Below are 24,476 nucleotides of genomic sequence, written 5' to 3' on the forward strand. Positions count from 1 at the left end.
AACATCTCATTTTGAGTGGTTGAGACTTATCACAAACTTACTCACCCTGTCAGATGTTGAAAGATTTAAGAGGTACAATGTAGAAAGGCAAGTAATCCTACTACTTGATACACAGTAAAAATGTACGTGAGCAGAAGCAACTAGATTTTCTGAAGCAGGCATAAAAATAAGCCTGCCCTTCCACATTTTTCGAAAGAAATTCAAAAGAGTCAAACTTTCATAATTTCAGACACAGACACTTCAAAAATGCTTCATAGTATGAAAGAAATGCTTCCTTTCCTCTCCAAAGTTCTGGAACGTGTTGTCACCTCCCAAATCCACGCCCATCTTTCCCCCAAATCCATGTTTGAACCTCTCCAATCAGGTTTCCGCCCCTGCCACAGCACTGAAAATGCCCTAATCAAAGTCACAAATGACATCTTCTGTGACTATGACCATGGTAAACTATCCCTCCTCATCCTTTTCGACCCCTCTACTGCCTTTGACACAATTGGCCACTCCATCCTCCTCCAATGCCTGTCCTCCGTTTTCCAGCAGAGGGAACTGGCCATGCCTGGTTCCACTCTTATCTATCCAGTCACAGCCAGAGAATCTCCTGCAATGGCTTCTCATTCCGCCCACGCACTGTTAACTCGAGTCCCCCATAGATCTATCCTTGACCCCTCCTATTTCTCATCTAAATGTTGCCCCTTGGCAACGTCATTCAAAGAAATGATGCCAGGTTCCTCATGTATGCTGACGACACCCAACTCTACCTCACCATCACCTCCAGCGATGCCTCCAGTGGCTCTGTGTTGTCAGACTGGTTGTCCAACATCCAGTCCTGGATGAGCCGCAATTTCCTCAAATTAAACCTTGGGAAGACCGAAGCCATTGTCTTCGGCCCCGGCCACAAACTCCATTCCCCAGCCAGATTCCATCTACCTCCCTGGCTACTGTCTCAGGCTGAACCAGATGGTTCGCAACCTCTGCACCCTATTTGACCCCGAGCTCAGCTTCCGACCCAATATCCTTTCCATCACCAAGATTGCCTACTTCCACCTGCATAACATCACCCATCTCTGCACTTGACTCAGTTTATCTGCCGCTGAAACCCTCATCCATACTTTTGTTACCTCCAGACTCGACTATTCCAATGCTCCCCTGGCCAGCCTGATTGGAGATCTGAACATGGAGTTGCAGGAAAGATGGGCACAGATTTGGATGGCGGCTTTGGAGAGGAAAGGGAAGTTGGACATGCGGCAAAGACAGCGGGGTCAAGGATTGTTTTTTTGAGGAGGGAAATAATGAGAGCTATTTTGAAAGGAAAAGGGGACAGTACCCAAGGAGAGGGAACCATTTTCAATGTCATCTAGAATGAAGGCCAGGAAGGGAAGTTGGATGGTCAGCAGTTTAGTTGGAATGGGGTCATGGTTGCAGGAGGTGGGTCGCATGGACATGATGAGGTCACAGTGGGCAAGAGGGGAGATAGGAAAAAAACTAAAGAAGAATGCAGGATGAGCCTATGGCAAGGGGGAAGTTTGGCTTGGTGGGCAAGGGAAAGTGGGGGAAAAGCAGGGGGAAAGCAGCAGGGAGCTGAACAAATAACATTGAATGTACAGCACAGAAACAGGCCATTCAGCCCAACAGGTACATGTTGGTGTTTATGCTGCACGAGCCTCCTCCCTCCCTACTTCATCGAACCCCATCAGAGATTATCTCAATCTTAATGACAAAGTCCATCAGCTCCTCACACTAGTTGGTTGAGGTGAGGGTGGAGGGGACAGGACAGAGGGGTTTAAGGAGGATTATCTTTGCTCTCTATAATGCTCTGGAGCAGTGGGTGTTTTTGGCAGGAGAGTGAAGCTCAATATTGCTTGATGTGGCCCAGCCAGGTCTGGTGATGGATGGCTAAACAGGTTTAAGTCATCGCCTCTTGGACTTGAGGGAGTGAAAGTGGGAGCCATGCTAGGGGGAATAGTTGAGTTGGAGATTGAAATCACTGAGGATGAGTAGTCGCGCAGTGCAAAGGCTGAGAGAGGAAAGGAGGGAGGATAGCTCAGAGAAACTCAGGAAGGGCCGGGGGTAGGGGCAGGGGGGAAGGGGGGGTTGGGGAAGAGAAAAGAGAGGGCAGTAGAAAATGAGGAATTTAAAGGGCAAGGGAGAGGGGTGGAACTAGGTGATGTGCTCAAAAGGAGAAGAAGGTGCCAAAAGAATTAGGGGAGACACCAATGTGTAAGTTTGGTGATAAAGGGTCAACTGATACCACAGTGGTTTTGGGCTGGACAAGTAGTGGTAGTTATAGCCATTATGCTAGTTTTAGCAGTTGCACACTATTTTCAGTAAACTGGTCCCACAGATGTGGCAGACTTCCTGCCACTCTCCTGTAGTCACATGACAGCATTCCCAAGTGGTGGCCTAAGAGCAGTTTTATTTTATCCCAGCGTCAGTGCACCTCCTAACCAACAAATCCACACTGCCTTCAGATGAACGAACAGTGCTTAGTGGAGCTGTGCAAATGTTAGCGCGTTTGGCAAGTTTTTTTTCAAAATTCGTTCATGGGATGTGCCCATCCCTAATTGCCCTCGAGAAGGTGGTGGTGAGCCGTCTTTTGTTTGGCAAGTGTGTAACTTTTTATGCCATTTGCAACTACAGGATCTTTGAATAACTGCTTTTGTACTGGAGCCTGAAACCAATACAAAAGAAGCATATTATTTATACCAAAAAAAAGTATTTGAAAGTTGCAGTTAGTAGGGCATGTGTTGAATTAATAAAATTGAAGAGTTCTGAAGTCAAGCCACAATGGAAGTTCAAGTACGATGTATTAGGATTTCTAATAATTACAAAGTGTTATCAGGGGAGATCACTGCTATATTAAGGCTACTGACTGTATTTTCCTGTTAGTTCCCTTAACCAGATTTCCGCAAAGTAGGATCCCAATGTGAAACAAAAATATGCAAATCTTATATATGCATTATGTACACAGAGATCAAGAATGGTGTTTCAAAGCTGTAAAACTTCAGGAGGTTGTAAACTACACAGGCCTTGAGTGCAACATTTAATTTTGCAATCCTGTTTGCATTATTTTGCAAAGCTACTTTGCTAATTTTTGGCAGTTTTGTCTCTGCTGCCCGCCACCTTTTGCCAAGTTTTGTAGTTAACTACAAAGTTGTCAAATAGGTTTTTATTTTCCTCTTAAATGCCACATCCTAAATTTACTTACCACCTAACAGAATTAATCACATTCATGTTACCATGAAATTACAATCTTAATGCAGATCTCAATGCTAATTTTCTATTAGCAGTAGAAAGCAGTGGCTTTAAACATAAAGCACCTTAATCTAATTTGTGCAATAATAAGTATTGCAGTTATACCAAGTCTTAATACCATAACCCTTACGCAGTATTTTAATGTGTGGGTGCCAATTCATTGCAAATAATCAGCTGTTGTTGCTAAGCAACTCCAGTAACATCATTTTTTTTTTAAAAACTCCAGCCAACAAAGGAGGCCAATAGATTGGGTCACTCGTCCAGGTATCCTTTCGTACTGACAGGTATTCAAACACTGAAATTAGAGCATCCCTTAAGAAATGGTAGGTCAGTTTAAAATCAACACTGGCCATTTGCCTAGTATTATGTTGGGAAACCAAGGTCAGACCTTGGAATAAATCAGACCTCCTTTTGGCATTTTTGAACATGGTAACTAGTTAAACTTTAAAAGCATTCATTGCAGTTTAGTTACTGGAATAAGTCTGAGGATGGCAGTTCTTTATGCAAGTATCTGGGCTGGTAGGAGCGACGACTGTACAGTCCAGTCTTCACACGGAGTACACCATTCATCGTATCATGTCGCAGTACCACTGCACTAAATGGGATAGAATAAAAACAGATCGAGCAGCTCAAAACTGGGCATATCCATGAGGTACTGTGGGCCATCAGCAGCAACAGAATTGTAAACCACAATCTGTAACCTCATGACCTGGCATATCCCTCACTCCTCCATCACCATCAAGGCAGGTGCTAACTCTAGCTCAAAGAAGAGTGTAGAAGAGCATAACAGGAGAAGCACCAGGCGTACCTGAAAATGAGGTGCCAACCTGAAGCTACAACACAGGACTACATGTATGCTAAACAGCAAAAGCAGCATGTTATAGACAGAGATAAGCGATCCCACAACCAACGGATCAGTGTAAAGCTCTGCAACCCTGCCACATCCAGTCATGAACGGTCATGGACAATTAAGCCACTAAAGGGAGGAGGCGGCTCCATGAACATCCCCATCCTCAACGATTTCGAAGCCCAGCACGAGTGCAAAAGACAAGGCTAAGGCATTTTCAACCATCTTCACCCAAAAGTGCTGAATGGATGATCCTTCTCGGCCTCGTTCAGAGGTCCCCACCATCACAGATGCCAGTCTTCAGCCAATTCGATTCACTCCACAGGACATCAAGAAATGGCTGAGTGCACGGGTCACAGCAAAGACTATGCGCTCTAACATCATCTCGGCGGTAGTGCTGAAGACACATGCTCCAGAACTAGCCACACCCCTAGCTAAGCTATTCTAGTACTGGCATCTATCCCACAACTTGAAAAATGACCTAGGTATGTCCGATCCACAAAAGGTAGGACAAATTCAATCCGGCCAATTACCACCCTATCAACCTACTCCCAATCATCAGCAAAGCGATAGCAGAAGTAGAAACAATGCTATCAAGCCACACTTGCGCACCAACAACTTACTCACTGATGTTCAGTTTGGGTTCTTCCAGGACCACTCGGCTCCAGACCTCATTGCAGCCTTGGTCCAAACATGAAAAGAACTGAATTCTAGGAGGTGAGAGGTCAGTGACTGCCCTTGACATCAAGGCAGCATTCAACTGAGCGTGGCACCAAGGAGCCCTGGTAAAACTGAAGTAAATGGGCATCAGGCCGATAACTCTTCAGCGACTGGAGTCATACCTGGTATAAAGGATGATGGCTGTGGTTGTTGGATACCAATCATCTCAGCCCCAGGACATCACTGCAGGAGTTCTTCGGGGCTACGTTCAACTATCTTCAGCCACTTCATCAATGACCTTCTCTCCATCGTAAGTTCAGAAGTGGAGATGTTCACTGATAATTGCAGTGTTCAGCTCCATTCGCAGTCCATGCCCACATGCAAGACCTGGACAAAACCTAGGCTTGGCTCAGAAGTGGAAAGTAACATTCGTGCCACACAAGTGCCAGGCAATGACCATCTCCAACAAGAGAGAAACTATACCAAACCGAGTCCCCCACCATCAACATAGAATCATAAGTTACAGCATGGAAGGAGGCCATTCGGCCCACCGAGTCTGTGCTGGCTCTATTCAAGAGCAATCCAGCTAGTCCCACTCCCCCACAGCCCTGCAAATTTTTTCCTTTCAAGTACTTATCCAGTTCCCTTTTGAAAGCTATGATTGAATCTACCTCCATCACCCACTCTGGCAGTGCATTCCAGATCCTAACCAATCGCTGGGTAAAAAAGTTTTTCCTCATATCACCTTAAATCTATGTCCTCTGGTGCTTGACCCTTCCGCCAATGGGAACAGTTTCTCTCTATCTACTCTGTCTAGACCCTTCATGATTTTGAATACCTCTATCCAATCTCCTCTCAACCTTCTCTGTTCCAAGGAGAACAACCTCAGCTTCTCCACTCTATCCACGTAACTAAAGTCCCTGGAATCATTCTAGTAAATCTCTTCTGCATTCTCTCTAAGGCCTTCACATCTTTCCTGAAGTGCGGTACCCAGAACTGGACACAATACTCCAGTTGTGGCCAAACCAGTGTTTTATAAAGGTTCATCATGATTTCCTTGCTTTTGTACTCTATGCCTCTATTTATGAAGCCCAGGATCCCGTATGCTTTTTTTAAAACCGCTTTCTCAACCTGCCCTGCCACCTTCAACGATTTGTGTACATATACCAGAGATCTCTCTGTTCCTGTACCCCTTAGCTTATATTGCCTCTCCTTATTCTTCCTACCGAAACGTATCACCTCGCATTTTTCTGCGTTAAGTTTCATCTGCCACACGTCCGCCCATGCCACCAGCCTGTCTATGTCCTCTTGAAGTCTATCACTGTCCTCTTCAATGTTCACTACACTTCCAAGTTTTCTGTCATCTGCAAATTTGGAAATTGTGCCTTGTATACCCAAGTGCAAGTCATTAATATATAGCATCACATATATCATCCTGGGGTCACCACTGACCCACTGATCAAGAGCAATTAAGGATGGGCAATAATTGCCAGCCTAGCCAACGACCCCCACATCCCAAGAATGAATTAAAAAAAAACTAAGCTAGAAAAGACCTATATCCTAGATTCAAAAGATGGCACCTCCGACAGTGCAGCACCTCCTCAGTACTGCACTGAAGGATGAGACGTTAAACAGAGGCCCCATCTACACCCTCAGGTGGACGTAAAAGATTCCATAGCATTTTTCGAAGAGCAAGCAAGTTCTCCTGGTTTCCTGGCCAACATATATCCCTCAGCCAACATCACCAAAAACAGATTTTATGTTCAATCATTGCTGATTGTCGGACTTTGCTGTGCATAAATTGTCTGCCTCGTTTGCCTACTTTACAACAGTCACTATACTTCAAAAGTAGTTAATTGGCTGAGATGCATTTTGTGACAATTGGAGGTCATGAAAGGTGTTATATAAATCTAAATTTGTTCTTTTAAACAGACGTATATACACGCACAGTCATGAAAACCTCAGCCCTTTTTACATGTTGTATACTGCCATAAAAATAGCAGCCCAAACAATAAGTTGTATATATCATGAACGGAATGTCCTTGCACATATCAACTGATAAGAAAGAAGCGCACAGCATCTCCCAAACCATTTCATAAATAAAGCGCTCAATAGAGCTTGGATTAGAAGTTTGTACAAGAAAATGAATCATCTTCTGAACATGAGGACACCAGAGGCCCAACTTTAATGCTGTTAGCCCACCTTATAAATACTTCAGCAATGTATGCAAAATGAAATTCAAATCACTGGTGCTTACTGAAATCCATTCCTTTGCATGCAAGAAACAAATTACATCACTGTAGACTCATTCTTTCGGAAACAAAGTTCACTATATACAAAGGTCATCATAGCTTAATGATGCAACTCAGATGCCTTGCTCCTCTACATTAAAGGAAACTATTTAGAAACAGCAACAACATACGGAAGTGGGAAAAAGAAACTGCTGGTGCAAAGCAAATAAGTCAACAGTGATAAATAGGACTACAGCAGGTTCTGTCATTACCTACAACTTGTTGCTATACTAGGTAAGGAACATGGCTCAGTGCTTGAATGGAATCAACCTTTCAATTCTTTAACTCGGCATTGATTCTGAACCTTTATATGCAGCAGTAGCAGAACCATTAACAAATAGGCAGAACTGGGGACTTCAGCTAGAAAAATAGGAACAAGAGGATAATGGTGGTTGGGGGGGGGGGGGGGGGAAGGGGAAGTGGCAGCCGGAAGAGTTTAAAATAGTTTAATGCTTAGCACAGTGATAAAACTGCTCCTGACATGAGTAACATGACCATAACACTAGGGGTTATTGTAGAATCAATGCATAAGCTGAAAACTCAAAAATGGACAGTCCAGATAGCATGGAGCTCCCAGTGCTTCAAGGGTTAATTGCCAAGTTCCATCTGACACATTAATGATTCGTGCAATCACTGCTTTAAATAATGCAATATTTTTATGAATAAAAAAGATGCAGTGTTTCAATGAGCAGATTTCAATTAGTGAATCTGGGCTGGTTAAATAATTTCATTAAGTTCAATTCCCCATAAAATAAAAAAGGCTTAGAATTACATGCAAGCTGAAAGCTATTCACAAGGCTTTTAGTCACATTTCCCACACATTTTTTAATTCATTCTCCGGATGGAGCGTCATTGGCACAGCTGATATTTATTGCCCATCCCCAGTAGCCCTAAAAGTAGCTTGATACGATCGAGTAGCTTGCTAAGCCACTTCAGAGGGTAGTTAAGAATCAATCACATTGGTGGGGGACTGGAGTCAATTATAGGCCAGATCAGGTAAGAATGGCAGGCTTTCTCCCCTGAAGGACATTAGTGAACCAGAGGGTTTTTATAACAATGTAACAGCTTCATGGTCACTTTTACTGATATCAACTTTTTATTTCCAGATTTTTAAAACTGAATTCAATTTCTCAGACTGTCATGGTGAGATGAGAACTCATGTTCCTGGAGTATTAGTCCAGTAACATAACCACTACACTGCCATACCCAAACAAAGGGTCAAAGTCATGATATCAAATTATAGGTAACTGAGAACCCCACACTGACAAACTGTTACTGTAAAACATATGAAGGCCACATTTCTGCGACTAATTAAACCTTAAATCTACACAACATCTTTTGTCAGTTACTTTAGTTTCCACGCTCTACAGAATCAAGCGATATTTTCAAACCAAGAGAAGTAGACAATATGCTCAATCTCAGAGAATCCTGCTCTTCAACTAGCAGCTGCATTCACCAATTTTCTTTGCAATGGGGAACATTCTCCATGTGCTCAACATCTTTCCTATCCTCAGTTTTACTACACATCTGGCACTAGGGTAGCACAAAGTTCAGCATTGTACGGACACCAAACTTGCAGTATAATGCAATTGTTCAGAAAATAGCAGTTAGGCTTCAATAATCAGACTAAATGTCCTAGCTATACTGCAGCTAGTGCAGAGCTGGCTTTTTAAAACTTACAGATTATAAAGTGCTCATGCAGACCTTTTAAATTTCTTTAAATAAAAGAAAATGATGGAGCTAGCCCAATGGTTCTGTGCGTTGGTGCACTCTATGATCTGGTACTCAACCACAGAGACCAAGATCATCCTAGATTAAACCCCTGATGTAGGCTTGACTTGGCTGATCTCAGCCAGGGTGGCAGTAAGGTTGCTACAATTGATCTGAATGTCCCTGCCTTTAAGAAGAAGTGGAAGAAACAGAAACAAAAAGCTTGGGTTCCCAAATCTAGGGGTTGAAATTCCCCATCGTAATAATTTTTTTTTAAAATGTCATGCGGACTTTTTTGCTAAAATTATTGACAAGAGGAATTTAACCCCTATGATCACTATCCACTAGCTTTTGCTGGTGACCACGTGTGGACAGGATCAGGCTTGACTGTAATACATCACAAACAGATTGCTGGTACTCATTGTCTGGACTCACATATGAAGAATGACCACTTAGGCAAAGCACTGAAGAACTGCCAACATCTGTGGAGCCATAACCCAGTGCCTTCCAAAGAGATGGTGTGAAAATTTGAGGAGGGAGGGTGAACACGATGAGCTAGCTCTCCAGGATGGGAAAAACGAAATGTGCAATGTGAGATAAATGATTAAAACATGTGATGTCATTAAAAATACAATCTTTTTGCATTTCAACTTTCTCCAATCAATTTTTTTTTCTTTTTAAATCATAAGAAGAGTGTCAGACAAGTCAAACAAAATAGCTGTCTAGGCACCTACACAAGTTTTGAACATCAAATCACAGCTTGTATTTACAGCAAGTAGAAAGAGGTTGAGTTGAAAAGCATGTGCCCTACAAGCATTGGCAGAGAACTGTTGTAATCTGAGGATTCTAGTTATCTATGGAGGGGATAAAAATCAGCAGTAATTTTGATCTAAAACAAACCGGCATCCAATTTGCTTGTTGAAACGCCAGGACTCACTTTCGGTTTTTCATTTCAGAGTTAATGAAGGCAACTCTTCCACAACTGGTTTACTGAAAAATTACTTGTCTACAGCGTGCTACACCTAACAGATTTTTTTTTAATATTGAAAATATCTTAATATTTACAATTAGGAGGAATTTTCATTTACTTTTCAAAAACGACAGAATTTCAAAGTCCGTTTTGACAGGTCTCTAAGGATGTAACTTTCGCACAGCCATGCAGCACTGTGGGCTTTGCAGTGATACTACGCATGCAGTATACCTCTGGCATCAGCCTCCACGTACATGGGTTTAACACCGTCTGGGCGGGACGCACGCACGCACATACATACATACATATCATTCCTAAGCAGGAGAATTCCAATGAAGGCTGTGCAGTATAGTTAACAATGGGATAGCAAGAAGTTTTATATCATTGGAACAAATGTAAGGAATCTTACAACACCAGGTTATAGTCCAACTGTTGGACTATAACCTGGTGTTGTAAGATTCCTTACATTTGTCCACCCCCGTCCATCACCGGCATCTCCACATCATCATTGGAACAGATATTGCGGCTACCAATATCAGTACAAAATTCACCATTTTAAAAAAGTCATTGAATTAATGTCACCAATTGGCAGAATGGTAAATGTTGAGCATATATAAATGAGATTTCAAAAGAAACATCATTCTTGGTCAGTGAGGTGCCACAGCCCATTGACAACAATCAGCCAAAATGATGCCTTCTGACAGGCAGGGTATTACTGACTAGATAAGATGGGTGGCAGTTCTAAATCAAACACAGCAAATATAGCCAGTAAGAACTAAAATTGATCAAAAATGCTCCCACTGCCAAGACTGCACTGCACAAACAGATGACAGAACACAACTGATTAGAGGCACTCAACAGGACTCTTAAGGTGCTTATAAACACACAGTAAACACTGCAGTCAAGCATAAACATTAGAGTCAGGTGCAAACTTGTACAACATAAGATACTTGACTAGCATTACAGTACCTTGCTGAATTTTGCTACACCATGCTCTCACTGTTCATAAATGAAGCAGAATTACATTCAAATTTAATGAGTTTTTTTTTGTTCTCTCAAAATTAGATTAGATAACTCTTCTAAACTTCTAAAGCAGCACGACTAAACGACCAGCTGCAGCCAAATCAAGAACACCAGACTGCCAGTGCTAAGACTCTGACAGCCCCATCAACAGCAGGTTTTGGATTAAAGAAAATGGGAGAATAGAGCAAGGGTCTGAAGTTGCTAAAGTAAGTATTCTGGCCAGAAGGCTGCAGAGTGCCCAGAAGCATAAGATACTATTCCTGAAGCTTACTTTGAGATTGGTTAAAACAGTATACAGGCCAAAGACCGAGGGGTCAGATTAGGAGTAGGTACAGAAGAGGGAGTTAACATAATGAGCCACAGGGAGTCAAGGTCTTGCTCACAGATGAAAGAGGTGTTTGGCAAAGTGATCATCTATTCTGCATTTGGTCTCCCCAATTTGCGCTCTCACACTGAAGGAGTGTTTGTGGCCTTAGACAATGGGGTGCGAGGAGCTGAATGGCCAGATATTGCACCTGCTGTAGTTTCACAGGAAAGTGCCAGGGGAATGGAAGTTGGGATGGTTAAAAAGTCAACCAGGGTATTGAGGATGGAACAGTCCCTCCAGAAAGCGAATAGAGGAGGGAAAGATGTGCTTAGTGGAGGGGTGAGTGGGTGTGAGCAGAGTCACTGGAAGTGGCCAGATACAGACCCGTGAAACAACTATGACCACTGTTGAGGGGGAACCTTGGTTGAGCAAAAAAGAGGGCATTTAAGAGCAGGTGCAAGAAACTGGGTAAAAAGAATAGAGTCTTTACAGAAAACAGCGTATGCCAGGTATGTTTGTAATAAATGTAATAGAAACCATCCTGGTTGTCATAGTATCATGATGAGGCTACCACAGGAAGTGGCCAGATACAGACCTGTGAAATCTGATGACCATTGTTGAGGGGGAAACCTTACTATTGAATCTGCTTCCACCACCCTTTCAGGCACTGTTTCCTCATGTCGCCTCTGGCTCTTTTGCCGATCACCCTAAATCTGTGTCCTCTGGTTACCGATCCTTCTGCCACTGGAAACAGTTTCTCCTTATTTAATCTGTCAAAACCGGTCACGATTTTGAACACCTCTATCAAATCTCCCCTTATCCTTTTCTGTTTTAAAGGAGAACCACCCCAACTTCTCCAATCTCTCCACATAAGTGAAGTCCACCCTCACTTCCCTCAGTAACCTAGGATGCATCCCATCTGAACAGGATGACTTTTCTACTTTGAGTACTGCCAATCTTTTAAGTACCTCCTCTTTATCTATTTTTATTGTTTCCAATATCGCTACTACCTCCTCCTATACTGCTACAACGGCAGCATCCTCGTCTCTAGTGACGATGAATGTGAAGTATTCATTTAGTGCCTCAGCCATGCCTTCTGCCTCCACAAGATCTTTTTTATCCCTACTTGGTCCCATGCTTCCTTTAACTACCCTTTTACTATTTATATGTTTATAAAAGACTTTTGGATTCCCTTTGTTAGCTGCTAATCTATTCTCATACTCTCTCTTTGCCCATCTTTTTTCTTTTTTAGAACTCTTCTGTACTTTCTGTATTCAGCTTGGTTCTCTACTGTATTATGAACCTTACATTCATCATAAGCCTCCTTTTTCTGTTTCACTTTAATCTCTATATCTTTAGTCATCCAGGAAGCTCTAGTATTGGATGCCCTTCCTTTCCCCCTCGTAGGGATGTGTCTACTCTGTACCCGAGCCAACTCCTCCTTGAAGGCCTCCCATTGTTCCATTACTGTTTTGCCTACCAATTTTTGTTTCCAATCCACCTGGGCAAGATCCCATTTTAACTCAATGAAATTTACCCTCCTCCTGTTAAGCATTTTCACATTTGATTGTTCCTTGTCGTTTTCCATAACTATTCTAAACCTAATGCTATTATGATCACTGTTCCCCAAATGCTCCCCCACCGAAACATGCTCTGCCTGCCCCACTTCATTCCCCAGAACTAGATCCAGCATTGTTTCCTTCCTGGTTGGTCTGGAAATACATTGTTCCAGAAAGTTCTCTTGTACACATTTTAGCAATCCCTCCCCCTCTTTGCCCTTTACACTGTTACTGTCCTAGTCTATACTGGGATAATTGACGTCTCGCATTATCACTACTCTATAGTTCTTGCATCTTTCTGTAATTTGCCTGCAAATATTCTCCTCCCCACTATTTGGCAGCCTATAGCATACACCCAGTAGCATAATAGCTCCTCTATTGTTCCTTACCTCTAACCAAATAGATTATGCCTTTGATCTCAAAACTACATCATCCCTTTCCAGTGCTACAATAGTTTCCTTGATCAATACTGTCACACCCCCCTCCTTTCTTTCCTTCCTTCCCCATCTTTCCTGACTACCTTGTAGCCAGGAATATTAAGTACTCAATCCTCCCCTTCTTTGAGCCAGGTCTCTTAGTTTCATGTGGCGACTCAAGCCTGCAGCTCACCAACCTTATTTACCACCCCACGTGCATTTACGCATATGCACTCCAATCTCATCTTAGACTGCCTCGCATTTGTCTCTTGTCTGATCCCTTATATTTCTGAACTTCTCTTTACTCTAGTGCTACTTGTCCCTCCCAGTCCTCTGTGCACCTTGTTTCTCCTTTCTCCTCCTGGTGCCCACCCCCCTGCCAAATTAGTTTAAACCCTCCCCCACAGCACCAATTAACCTTCCCAAGAGGACATTGGTCCCAGCTCTGTTGAAGTGCAATCCGTCCATCTTGAACAGATCCCTCCTGCCCCAGAACTGGTCCCAACGCCCCAGGAATCTGAAGCCCTCCCTCCTGCACCATTGCTCCAGCCATGCATTAACCTGTCTTATCCTACTATTCCTATACTCACTTGCATGTGGCACTGGGAGTAATCCAGAGATTGCTACCTTTGAGGTCCTGCTTTTTAAACTTCCTCCCTAGCTCCTGAAACTCTTGACTACAGGACCTCGACCCTTTTCCTTCCTATGTCATTGATTCCCACATAGACCACAACTTCTGGCTGTTCCCTTCCCCCCCTCAAATTGTTCTGCACCCTCTCAATGGTGTCCTTTACCCTGGCACCAGGGAGGCAACACACCATGCGGGACTCACGTCAGCGGTTGCAGGAATGCTTACTACCCCTCGACTATCGAATCCTCCATAATAACAGCATTTCTTTGGGCTCCACCCCGTGCAGCCGAGTCTCCCACAGTGCTGTGGAATTGCTCCTGACTGCACTCCGGAGGTGTCAATACCCTCACTGGTAATCAACAATGAATACCGGGTTGAGAATGCCACACACCCAGGGGTCTCCTGCACTGCCTGCCTGTTCCTCCTAGTCTGTCTGGTGGTCACCCACTCCCTCTCCGCCTGAACTCTCAGTAGCTGTGGGGTGACCACCTCCTGAAATGTGCTATTCACAAAACTCTCAGCTTCCCATATGCACCGTAGTGACGCTAGCCGCCCCTCGAGCTCGAGCAGTTGGCAGCACTCCCTGCACATGTGGTTTTCCAGGACACACAAAGTGTTCTGGAGTTCCCACATGGCACAGGATGTGCATGCGATGGGCCCCAGCTCTCCTGCGATGTCAGCTAACAGTTATTTAAACTGTTTGTTTAACTTTAAGGCACTTTACTATTTGACGAAAACACTAACCAACCACTGAAAAACACTAACCACTAAACACAATATCCACTAAAAACTAAATACTTACACTGACCTACCCTCGGCGCTAAAGGATATTATGCTCTTAATACTTAATAAACAATTAGCTCTAATTCCTTGGCTCCGCCACTCCTCTGTGCTCACTATGATGTCACTTTTTGAGTTTCCCCTCTGCCGCTCTGGGTCACCTGATAGGCTCTGCTGCTGCTGCCTGGTATGAGGAGCTTCAAATATAAAGACAGACTTGAAAAATTGGGTGTTTTTGTTAGAACGGAAGAGATTAAGCAGAGATTTGATGAAGGTGTTTAAAATTATTCAGTGATGGGACAGAGTAGATAGAAACAGACTGTTTTCAATGATTGAGGGGTTTAGAATGGGAGAACATAGATACAAGATTAAATGTGAGAGATTTAGGACAGAGAGCAAAATAAACTTTTTTTTTTAAACACAGAGGGTTGTAAGACTGTGTATTACACTATAGGAGTAACTGATTGAAGCAGAGACTACATCAATATTTAAAAATAGGTTAAATAGGTGGTTGAAGGAAATGGGGAATAAAGGGATATGGGAACAGAGCAGGCACATGGGATTAGGATGACTGTTCATGTGGAGGATAAACACAAACAGATGGTTGGGTTTAATCGCCCGTTTCTGTGTTGTAATTCTTAAGCAAAAAAAAAGCACCAAATCATGAAAACACAAACATTGAATCCTGTTGCAAACTCCAGTAATTTATGGATTAATAATCAAATCATACATGTTGCTCATTGAGAGATCATTTGGTTGGTTTCTCTATTTTCTGAAACAGAAGCACTCCATTTAGTATGAAATTGCTTTTTCTTCTCCTAGTCACCCAATATACATTATGGTTGATTTGACAATCTAGTGGGAATGGCTAGCTGCAACTGCAAAGCTAGCCATAAGCAAATTAAGCCGATTGGCTGCAAATTTCTGGGGTCAACTCAATTGAATAATTAGCATGAATTCCCAGCACAGATTTGGCCTTGCACTTGGGGGATGCTGGAAATCTGCCTGGCAAATCAAATTTAAAGAGATGTGGCCCCTTATAGAGGCAAATATTTCAGCTTTTATAAGGGCTCAAAATGGACTTAAGTATTTGCCTTTTCCAAGGCTTCGGGGCAATGGGAGAAAAGAAGTGTCAGGCACAACTAATGTAAAATGAAGCCCATGCAAAGTCACAAAATAAGAGTCGGTGGCCAAGTAGCAGAGCACCGCAGCACCTAGCTACCTATTTGATAGCTGGCAAAGTGGACAACTGCTGCAAAAAATGGAGGCAAGAAGATTTGCCATGTTTTGCATGCTTACCAGAGGACTGCAGTACACCATGCCTTGTAGGAAGCGGAAACCAAGTTCAACAGTCTGTGCATGACGCCAGAACAAAAATGGGAGAAGACAGCCAATTTTAAGCAATGCAGCAAGATAAGAACAATCAACAGTACTGTTTACCAGGTCAAAGACCCAAGGCTGCATACCACTAAGTATTGCCTGCCAACTGATTCTACTTTTCCAGCTCACCCATAAGTAAGCCCTCCCACAATCTTCAACTTTCTCATTGCACCTCACACACAAGTATACTTCGGCAGGGCACACATTCGGAATACAGCCTCCAACTAATAGCTTTGAACACTGACCTCTTTCAACAGTTTCACATATCAAATCACTATCACAACCTGGCTGCATGATGTATGGTCACTTACTAACACATAGGTTGACATGTGCTCCTTCAACTTGCATTTTGTGCTTGCACAACAAAATAAAACAAAATTCAAGGAGCATGTGTCAACTGGGCCAAAGCTTACAAATCATAGCCCTGAACTCCCTAGGTGGAGGCCAGACTTAACATTTTGGCGTATCAAAACATATAGACTAGGGAAAGTTCAAGCAACAGGCTTCACCCAGACTCAGGCCTAGTACCATCCTGCTGTTATATCCTGTTATATCTTCTCCATCATTCTCACGCAGGCATTCACACAAATATCACACACGGTATCTTGTAATGCACACTCTTGTTTTAATCCATGTCACGGAGCCACCAGTCTAATCTTTGTCCCTTTTATATCATTGTAGGCCAGAAAATGCAGCTTATTAGCACTACCAGTGACCCAGAACAGCATCACATGGCATCCAGCATCCACAAGCAGAAAATTGAGGTACTGGAGGAAACTGTAACGGTTGAGGCAGAGTGCACAGGTGAGGAGGAGAAAGTGGTGGTGCTAGAGGAACAGCAACAGGAACTTGCTGGTTGAATGGCTACATTGCTACCAGCAATGATCCATGTACTCTGAGAAATCCAGTTCCTGGGCAGCAAGTCTGAGCACTGTGAACATTCAAGGGCAATTAGGGATGGACAATAAATACTGGCCTTGCCAGCGACACCCACATCCCATGAACAAATTTTTTTTAAATCCTTGCAAAGTTCACTCCTTTGTCTTTATTGCATCATATTTCAAATTGTGCATTTAGCAATTATTTTCAAAGTTTTTTTTAAAGTTGTGCAATCTAAGTGAAAGGGCAGACCCAATATGCAGAACACCAAGGATGAAAAAACATAGGAACAGGAGTAGGCCATTCAGTCCCTCATGCCTGCTCTGCCATTTGATAAGATCATGGCTGATCTGTGATCTAACTCCATATACCTGCCTTTGGCCCATATCCCTTAATACCTTTGGTTGCCAAAAAGCTATCTATCTCAGATTTAAATTTAGCAATTGAGCTAGTATCAATTGCCGTTTGCGGAAGAGGAGTTCCAAACTTCTACCACCCTTTGTGTGTAGAAATGTTTTCTAATCTCGCTCCTGAAAGGTCTGGCTCTAATTTTTAGACTGTGCCCCCTACTCCTAGAATCCCCAACCAACCATCGGAAATAGTTTCTCTCTATCCACCCTATCCGTTCCCCTTAATATCTCATAAACTTCGATCAGATTACCCCTTAACCTTCGAAACTTCAGAGAATACAAACCCAATTTGTGTAATCTCTCCTCGTAACTTAACCCTTGAAGTCCAGGTATCATTCTAGTAAACCTACGCTGCACTCCCTCCAAGGCCAATATATCCTTCCGAAGGTGCAGTGCCCAGAACTGCTCACAGTACTCCAGGTGCGGTCTAACCAGGGTTTTGTATCACTGCAGCATAACTTCTGCCCCCTTGTACTCGAGTCCTCTAGATATAAAGGCCAGCATTCCTTTAGCCTTATTGATTATTTTCTCCACCTGTTCATGACACTTCAATGATCTATGTACCTGAACCCCTAAGTCCCTTTGGACATCCACTGTTTTTAACTTTTTACCATTTCGAAAGTACCCTGTTCTATCCTTTTTTGATCCAAAGTGGATGACCTCACATTTGTCTACATTGAATTCCATTTGCCACAGTTTTGCCCATTCACCTAATCTATCAACATCGCTTTGTAATTTTATGTTTTCATCTACACTGCTTACAATGCCACCAATCTTTGTGTCATCGGCAAGCTTAGATATGAGACGTTCTATGCCTTCAAAAAGGGAGTGAAACCATGGGTGTTTAAGTACCACCATCCTTGGGCTTTAAAAGTTCATAGGCTAAGAAGGGATGGCTGATGAAGTTGAGGAGTTTCATAATTTTGAGGTCCTGGGAGCCAGGAGACAGCATAAATGAGCCTAAATTCAACAGAGCATAGACACAGGGAGAAGGAACACCACGTATTTGATGACACAAAGAGCTGAAAAGTTCACAAAAGCAATAACCATAATATAGTATGAATAAAACTAAAGAATGATAAAGATTGCAAATGAAACATAGGGAGGGATAGAACACTTGTCAGATGACAAGCTAGTTTCCCCATGTCCAAAAGTGGAAGGGAGGTGTTAGAAAAGCCTCTCCTGACGAGGCAGAAGTATTCAAATCTTGGTCAGGTTTATAGGTTTATGAGTTGTTGAGGGCAAAAGAAACATTTAGTTATGAACTTTAATGGACAGTAGTACCGGGAGTGGGGGTTAATGAGAGTAGGAGAGGCATTGAAACTGAAATGAAATTGAAATGAGTGCCCCATGAAATTGTTTCTCGAAAGTTATTTCTCCTATCTTTGAGAGGAAATTTAGAGTTTTAAATGGTTTTGAGTCATCTTGCTGGAGTTATTACTGAATTTCAGTGGTAGGACAAGATCTGGTTATCGATATATGTCTGCCTACTAAATGAAACTGCTCCTTTCCCACTGGGAAACCCAAGATAGCAGGTCTCCAACAAGTTGTCCCAATGACAAGTCTGAGAATGTCTTCTCAAAAGGTAGTAGAAATATATGCATTTATAAATCAAAGCAGCATGACAAGGAGTATTTTTAAATATTTTTCACAGCCTCCCACAGTATTGTTGCTCTTTAAATTATTTTATATACAGTTTATGTTGTAATATTAGTCTGGTTGTTAAGCTTTAAAATTGTAAATACACACAGTAACTATTCACCTTAATTTTTGACAAGGATATCACCACATTAGCACAATTCTAAATATCAACCAATGGCCTTGAACAGGCAATTGAGTCTCAAGTTTGCCAAAGATTCTGATTAAATGAGGCTGCCAATAAACAGGCATTACATAGAGTTATATATGCCTGTTTTGCAAAACAACATTGCATAATTTAGCTTCTGCAGGCACAAATTCAGAGTGCAAAACAGGAAGTGAACTATCTTAAAAACCAGACACTAAAATGTTGATGAAAATGTAAATTGTGGACAAATGATTTGTATACCTAGTGCCATTTGATAAGGTAGCATAATTGGGCAGCCTAGGTGTTAATTTAAGTGCAGGATATAACGAGCTAGCAACTTGTCCTCTGAAAGCAGATCCTTCTCTCACTGCCAGCCTCCAACCTTTGTCTCTTTCTAAAAAAAAATCAATAAAAATACCATTATGGTCATTGCATGTCTAAACTTTCCTCTGGTTCCCCTTGAGTTCCAAATACATTCTCTTCGTCCTTATTGCATCCCCACTGTAATAAAATGAAGACTGATCACATCTCATCCCACTCCAACTCATTGTTTCTGCAAGGCCTTAGTACAATTGCTACAAAGTAAATGCTCATAACTTTACTAATCTGGCTGCAGATTTTTCCTGTTGCCAGTGGAAGGGTCATACAGATCAGCAATGTCGAACTCGGGCTGAGATCTTAGTCTGCCTGTGGCCAAAATAAATTCGTAGTCCCAACTGCAAACACCAACAGAGCAGGGATCCCATCTCACTAAGTACTTACAGTACCAATCCTTGATCTTCTCACCAGGTTTCCAAATTTGGCCTTTTTTCCTTTTGGCATTGGATCCCATAAGATTAGAAAAAGACTTTTGCAACCTTCTTCAATCCTGGTACTTCAATCTTAGTACCATGCACTCCCAGACCAGTGACTTCCCATTAAAAGTTATCTTTATAACCCCGTATCAGGTTTGTGCCGGTGTATGCCAAACCCACCACCATGTCACAAACACCTGTGTAGGGGATGGGATCAAACAGGAAATTAGAGATGCATATAATAAGGGTATTACAGTAATCATAGGTATCTTTAATCTGCATATAGACTGGCCAAACCAAATTAGCAATAATACTGTGGAGGATGAATTCCTGGAGTGTGAGAGATATGGTTTTTTAGACCAGTACGTTGAGGAGCCAACCAGGGAACAGGCTATCCTAGATTGGGTATTGTTCAATGAGAAGGGGTTAATTAATAATCTTGTTGTGCGGGGTCCTTTAGGGAAGAGTGACCATAACATGATAGAATTCTTCATTAAGATGGAAAGTGAAGTAGTCCAAACCGAAACTAGGGCCCTAAATCTAAACAAAGGAAACTATGAAGGTATGAAGAGTGAGTTGGCTATGACAGATTGGGAAGCTTCATTAAAAGGTATGACGGTGGATAGGCAATGGCTAACATTTAAGGAACAAATGCATGAATTGCAACAATTATACATTCCTTTCTGGCGCAAAAACACAAAAGGAAATGCGGCCCAACCATGGCTAACAAAAGAAATTAACGATAGTATTAGATCCAAAGAGGAGTCATAAAGTTGCCAGAAAAAGTGGCAAGCCTGAGGATTGGGAGCAGTTTAGAATTTAACAAAAAAGGACCAAGAGATTGATGAAGAGGGGAAAAATAGAGCATGAGAGTAAACTTGCAAGGAACATAAAAGCGGACTGTAAAAGCTTCTACAAGCATATAAAAAGAAAAAGATTAGTGAAGACAAATGTAGGTCCCTTACAGTCAGAAACACGAGAATTTATAATGGGGAACAGGGAAATGGCAGAGCAATTAAACAAATACTTTGGTTCTGTCTTCATGGAAGAGGACACAAATAACTTCCTAGAAATGCTAGGGAACCAAGGGACTAGTGAGGAGGAATTAAAGGAAATTAGCATTAGTAAAAAAAAATACTAGAGAAATTAATGGGACTGAAAGCCGATAAATCCCCAGGACCTGATAATCTGCATCCCAGAGTATTAAAAGAGGTAGCCATGGAAATAGTGGATGCATTAGTTGTCATCTTCCAAAATTCTATAGAGTATGGAACAGTTCCTGCAGATTGGAGGGTGGCAAATGTAACCCCATTATTTAAAAAAGGAGGGAGAGAAAACAGGGAACTACAGACCGGTTAGCCTAACATCGGTAGTAGGGAAAATGCTAAAGTCTATTATAAAGGATGTGATAACAGGACACTTAGAAAATATCAACAGGATTAGACAAAGTCAACATGGATTTATGAAAGGGAAACCGTGTTTGACAAACCTACTGGAGTTTTTTGAGGATGTAACTTGTACAACAGATAAGGGAGAACCAGTGGATATGGTTTATTTGGATTTTCAGAAGGCCTTTGATAAAGTCCCACATAAGAAGTTAGTGTACAAAATTAAAGAACATGGCATTGGTGGTAATATACTGGCATGGATTGAAAATTGGTTAACAGACAGGAAACAGGAATAAATGGGTCTTTTTCGGGGTGACAGGCAGTGACTAGTTTGGTACCGTAGGGATCAGTGCTCAGGCCCCAGCTATTCACAATATATATCAATGATTTAGATGAGGAAACCAAATGTAATATTTCCAAGTTTGCTGACGACACAAAACTAGGTGGGATCGTGAGTTGTAAGGAGGATGCAGAGGCTTCAAGGCAATTTAGACAAGTTGAGTGAGTGGGCAAATACATGGCAGATGCAGTATAATGTGGATATATGTGAAGTTATCCACTTCGGAAGGAAAAACAGAAAGGCAGAGTTATATTTAAATGGTGATAGATTGGGGAGTGTTGATGTACAAAGGGACCTGGGTGTCCTTGTACACCAGTCACTGAAAGCAAACATGCAGCAAGCAGTTAGGAAGGCAAATGGTATATCGGCCTTCATTGCAAGAGGATTTGAGTATAGGAGCAAGGATGTCTTACTGCAGTTATACAGGGCCTTGGTGAGATCACACCTGGAGTACTGTGTGCAGTTTTGGTCTCCTTACCTAAGAAAGGGCATACTTGCCACAGAGGGAGTGCAGCGAAGGTTCACCAGACTGATTCTTGGGATTGCAGGACTGTCACATGAGGAGAGGTCGGGTCGACTCGGCCTGCATTCACTAGAGTTTAGAAGAATGAGAGGGGATCTCATTGAAACATATAAAATTCTGACAGGGCTAGACAGACTGAATGCAGGGAGGATGCTCCCCCTGACTGGGGGATCCAGAACGAGGGGTCATAGTCTCAGGATACAGGGTAGTACATTTAGGACTGAGATGAGGAGAAATTTCTTTACTCAGAGGGTGGTAAACCTGTGGAAACCAAGTCACTGAATAGATCGATGAAGGAGCTAGATAGATTTCTAGACACAAAAGGCATCAAGGGGTATGGGGAAGAGAGCGGGAATATGGTATTGAGATAGAAGATCAGTCATGATCATACTGAATGGCGCAGCAGGCTCGGAGGGCCGAATGGCCTACTCCTGCTCCTATTTTCTATGTTTCTAGCTTGCTGCCCACAAACTTACGTGCCTTCTTGCTATTACCAAACTTTCCCAGCATGCTGTACCCCCATCCATTCAGATACAATCCCAGAATAAAATCTTCCCAGTTAGTGCTGGAAGAACTTGGGTTTAGGGTAGAAATTAATTAATTTCAAGGCCGACTATTCCATTAAAAGAGATTATTCATTTAAAGGGGGAGTCTATGCACCAGGTAATAGATTTGTTACGGTTGCAGACACAATTCATGACATACATTAGTGAAAAGATTTTAGGAGTTAACGAAATTACACTGGTACATCAACATAAACTTGTTATATTTTTTATAAATTGCTCTTTGCTCTCATTAGTTTATAAATGCGAAAGTATTCCAAAAATACAAACCCACCCAAATTTCTGATACTCTTACATACAAGGTGGAATCATGTGTTTTCAGTGAACTACAATGTATTTAGTATACAGTTTGTATAATTCCTTATCCTAAAATTATCTAATTTTATGCTTTAGAACACATTCGAAACCAACCCCAATTTCATGTAAAACAGATATGTCTGCTGTTTTAAAATTAATTCATTGAATAACTGATAAAGGATGCAATAACGAGTCACTTGGGTATTTTTCACCTTTACAAGAACATTTTAATCAAAACATAAGAAAACTCTTGGTGAACTGTTGCTGAATTCATCTGTATAGTATTCATAAACATAAAGAGGGTAGCTAGTTGTTTATTTTCATCACAACACAGGATATTGCAATCTCTTGACCAACCAACAAACAAAATGCCACGTAATGTAAATAATATTTGACATTCCCCATCATGCTTTGAGGGTCAAACATTTCAAATGATACATATTACTGACAAAATATGTTACAATATTACCAATTTGCATTTTATACTCACATCCAGCAAGTCAAAATCATGATTCAGAAATGGATTCACTTCATTCAACTCTGAGCTTGGAGTGTCACACTGATTTTCTTGAGATGACATCAGGTTTCTTACTCCTTCCCTCCGATTCCTTAAGCCTGGGCTTAGGTTCTCGTCTAACCGTGGGCCTTCCAGTTTGTTAACAATATGAAGTTCTTCTTTAAAAATGAATGGTTTATTTTTTGTTCAGAAATGCAGTTGATTTCAGAAACCTGTTTAAGAAGGATAGACAAATTAATTTTCTATTCTGTTTTAACAAGGTGTCATTCTTAATACATGCAGTAAGCTAATACTGCATTGGTATTGTGACTATCTTTTTTGCTAATCATACAAAATAGGAAAACTGATTTTAATATAGTTAACTTCTCAGGCATTCGCTATCAGTGTGATGATGAAGGGGTCCAAATTATTTCAAGTGAGTTTCATACAGTGCCATGGTAAACGTCTCTCTTAAGAGGCACCGATTCTTGCTGCCGGTACAGCTACATAGGTGTCAGCATCCCTCTGGTACTTTGTTCAAGTTGCTATACTTTATGTGTAAACCTACACAGTGAGTATCAGCAGACTAGTGCACCGTTGGTGGGCATCACAGGTTCTTCCAGCACTTTCTAACAGCAATTAGCAGTAAGAACCCTGCTGATTTTTCTCCTACCGGGGACAGTATAACTAACTGTAGCACCCCACATGAGATCAGCTATCTCACCAAAGACTGGGAATCAAACCTAGGACCTACGGTCTACATGCCTTTGCATTACACTGGAGAAAAGCAAGAAAAGAGAGACAGACAAATACAAGTACACATAGGAACCAAATCACAAAACATCAAATTCAATGTTTACCGAGATCCGTTAGAAATCACAAACCAGCAAGGGTTCACACACAAGAGATCTCCTCTCCAGCCACCTAGTGCTAAGAGGTCTGTGCCCACCCCTCGCCTCACTGCTGAGACACAAGGAATTCATTAACAAGCCAAACCTCACATTCAACCCCTTGTTCTGCCAAAGCTTAGGTTCTCCCTCCACAATGATGCCAGGTCAAAGGAGCCTCCATGCTGCTAAACTCCAACAGTCCCAACCCCGCTCTGCCAAACCCTTTGACAACTCCCCAGTGCTACCAAAGCACAGGACTACCCCTAAGTGCTGCTAAACCCCATTGC

At 42.0% G+C, this 24,476-nt stretch overlaps 1 protein-coding gene across 1 annotated transcript in view; it reads right to left on the reverse strand.

Annotated features, from left to right (window-relative positions):
• Positions 1-24,476, reverse strand: part of LOC137334761 (adiponectin receptor protein 2-like) — an 84,043-nt gene that overhangs the window by 53,236 nt on the left and 6,331 nt on the right. Inside the window, exon 2 of the mRNA XM_067999698.1 lies at positions 23,294-23,532. Coding sequence (XP_067855799.1) covers positions 23,294-23,383 — 90 coding nt within the window. The 5' untranslated portion in view covers positions 23,384-23,532. The remainder of the gene's footprint in view (positions 1-23,293; positions 23,533-24,476) is intronic.

This window comes from Heptranchias perlo, chromosome 18, assembly GCF_035084215.1.
Source record: "Heptranchias perlo isolate sHepPer1 chromosome 18, sHepPer1.hap1, whole genome shotgun sequence".
Classification (NCBI taxonomy): Eukaryota; Metazoa; Chordata; class Chondrichthyes; order Hexanchiformes; family Hexanchidae; genus Heptranchias; species Heptranchias perlo.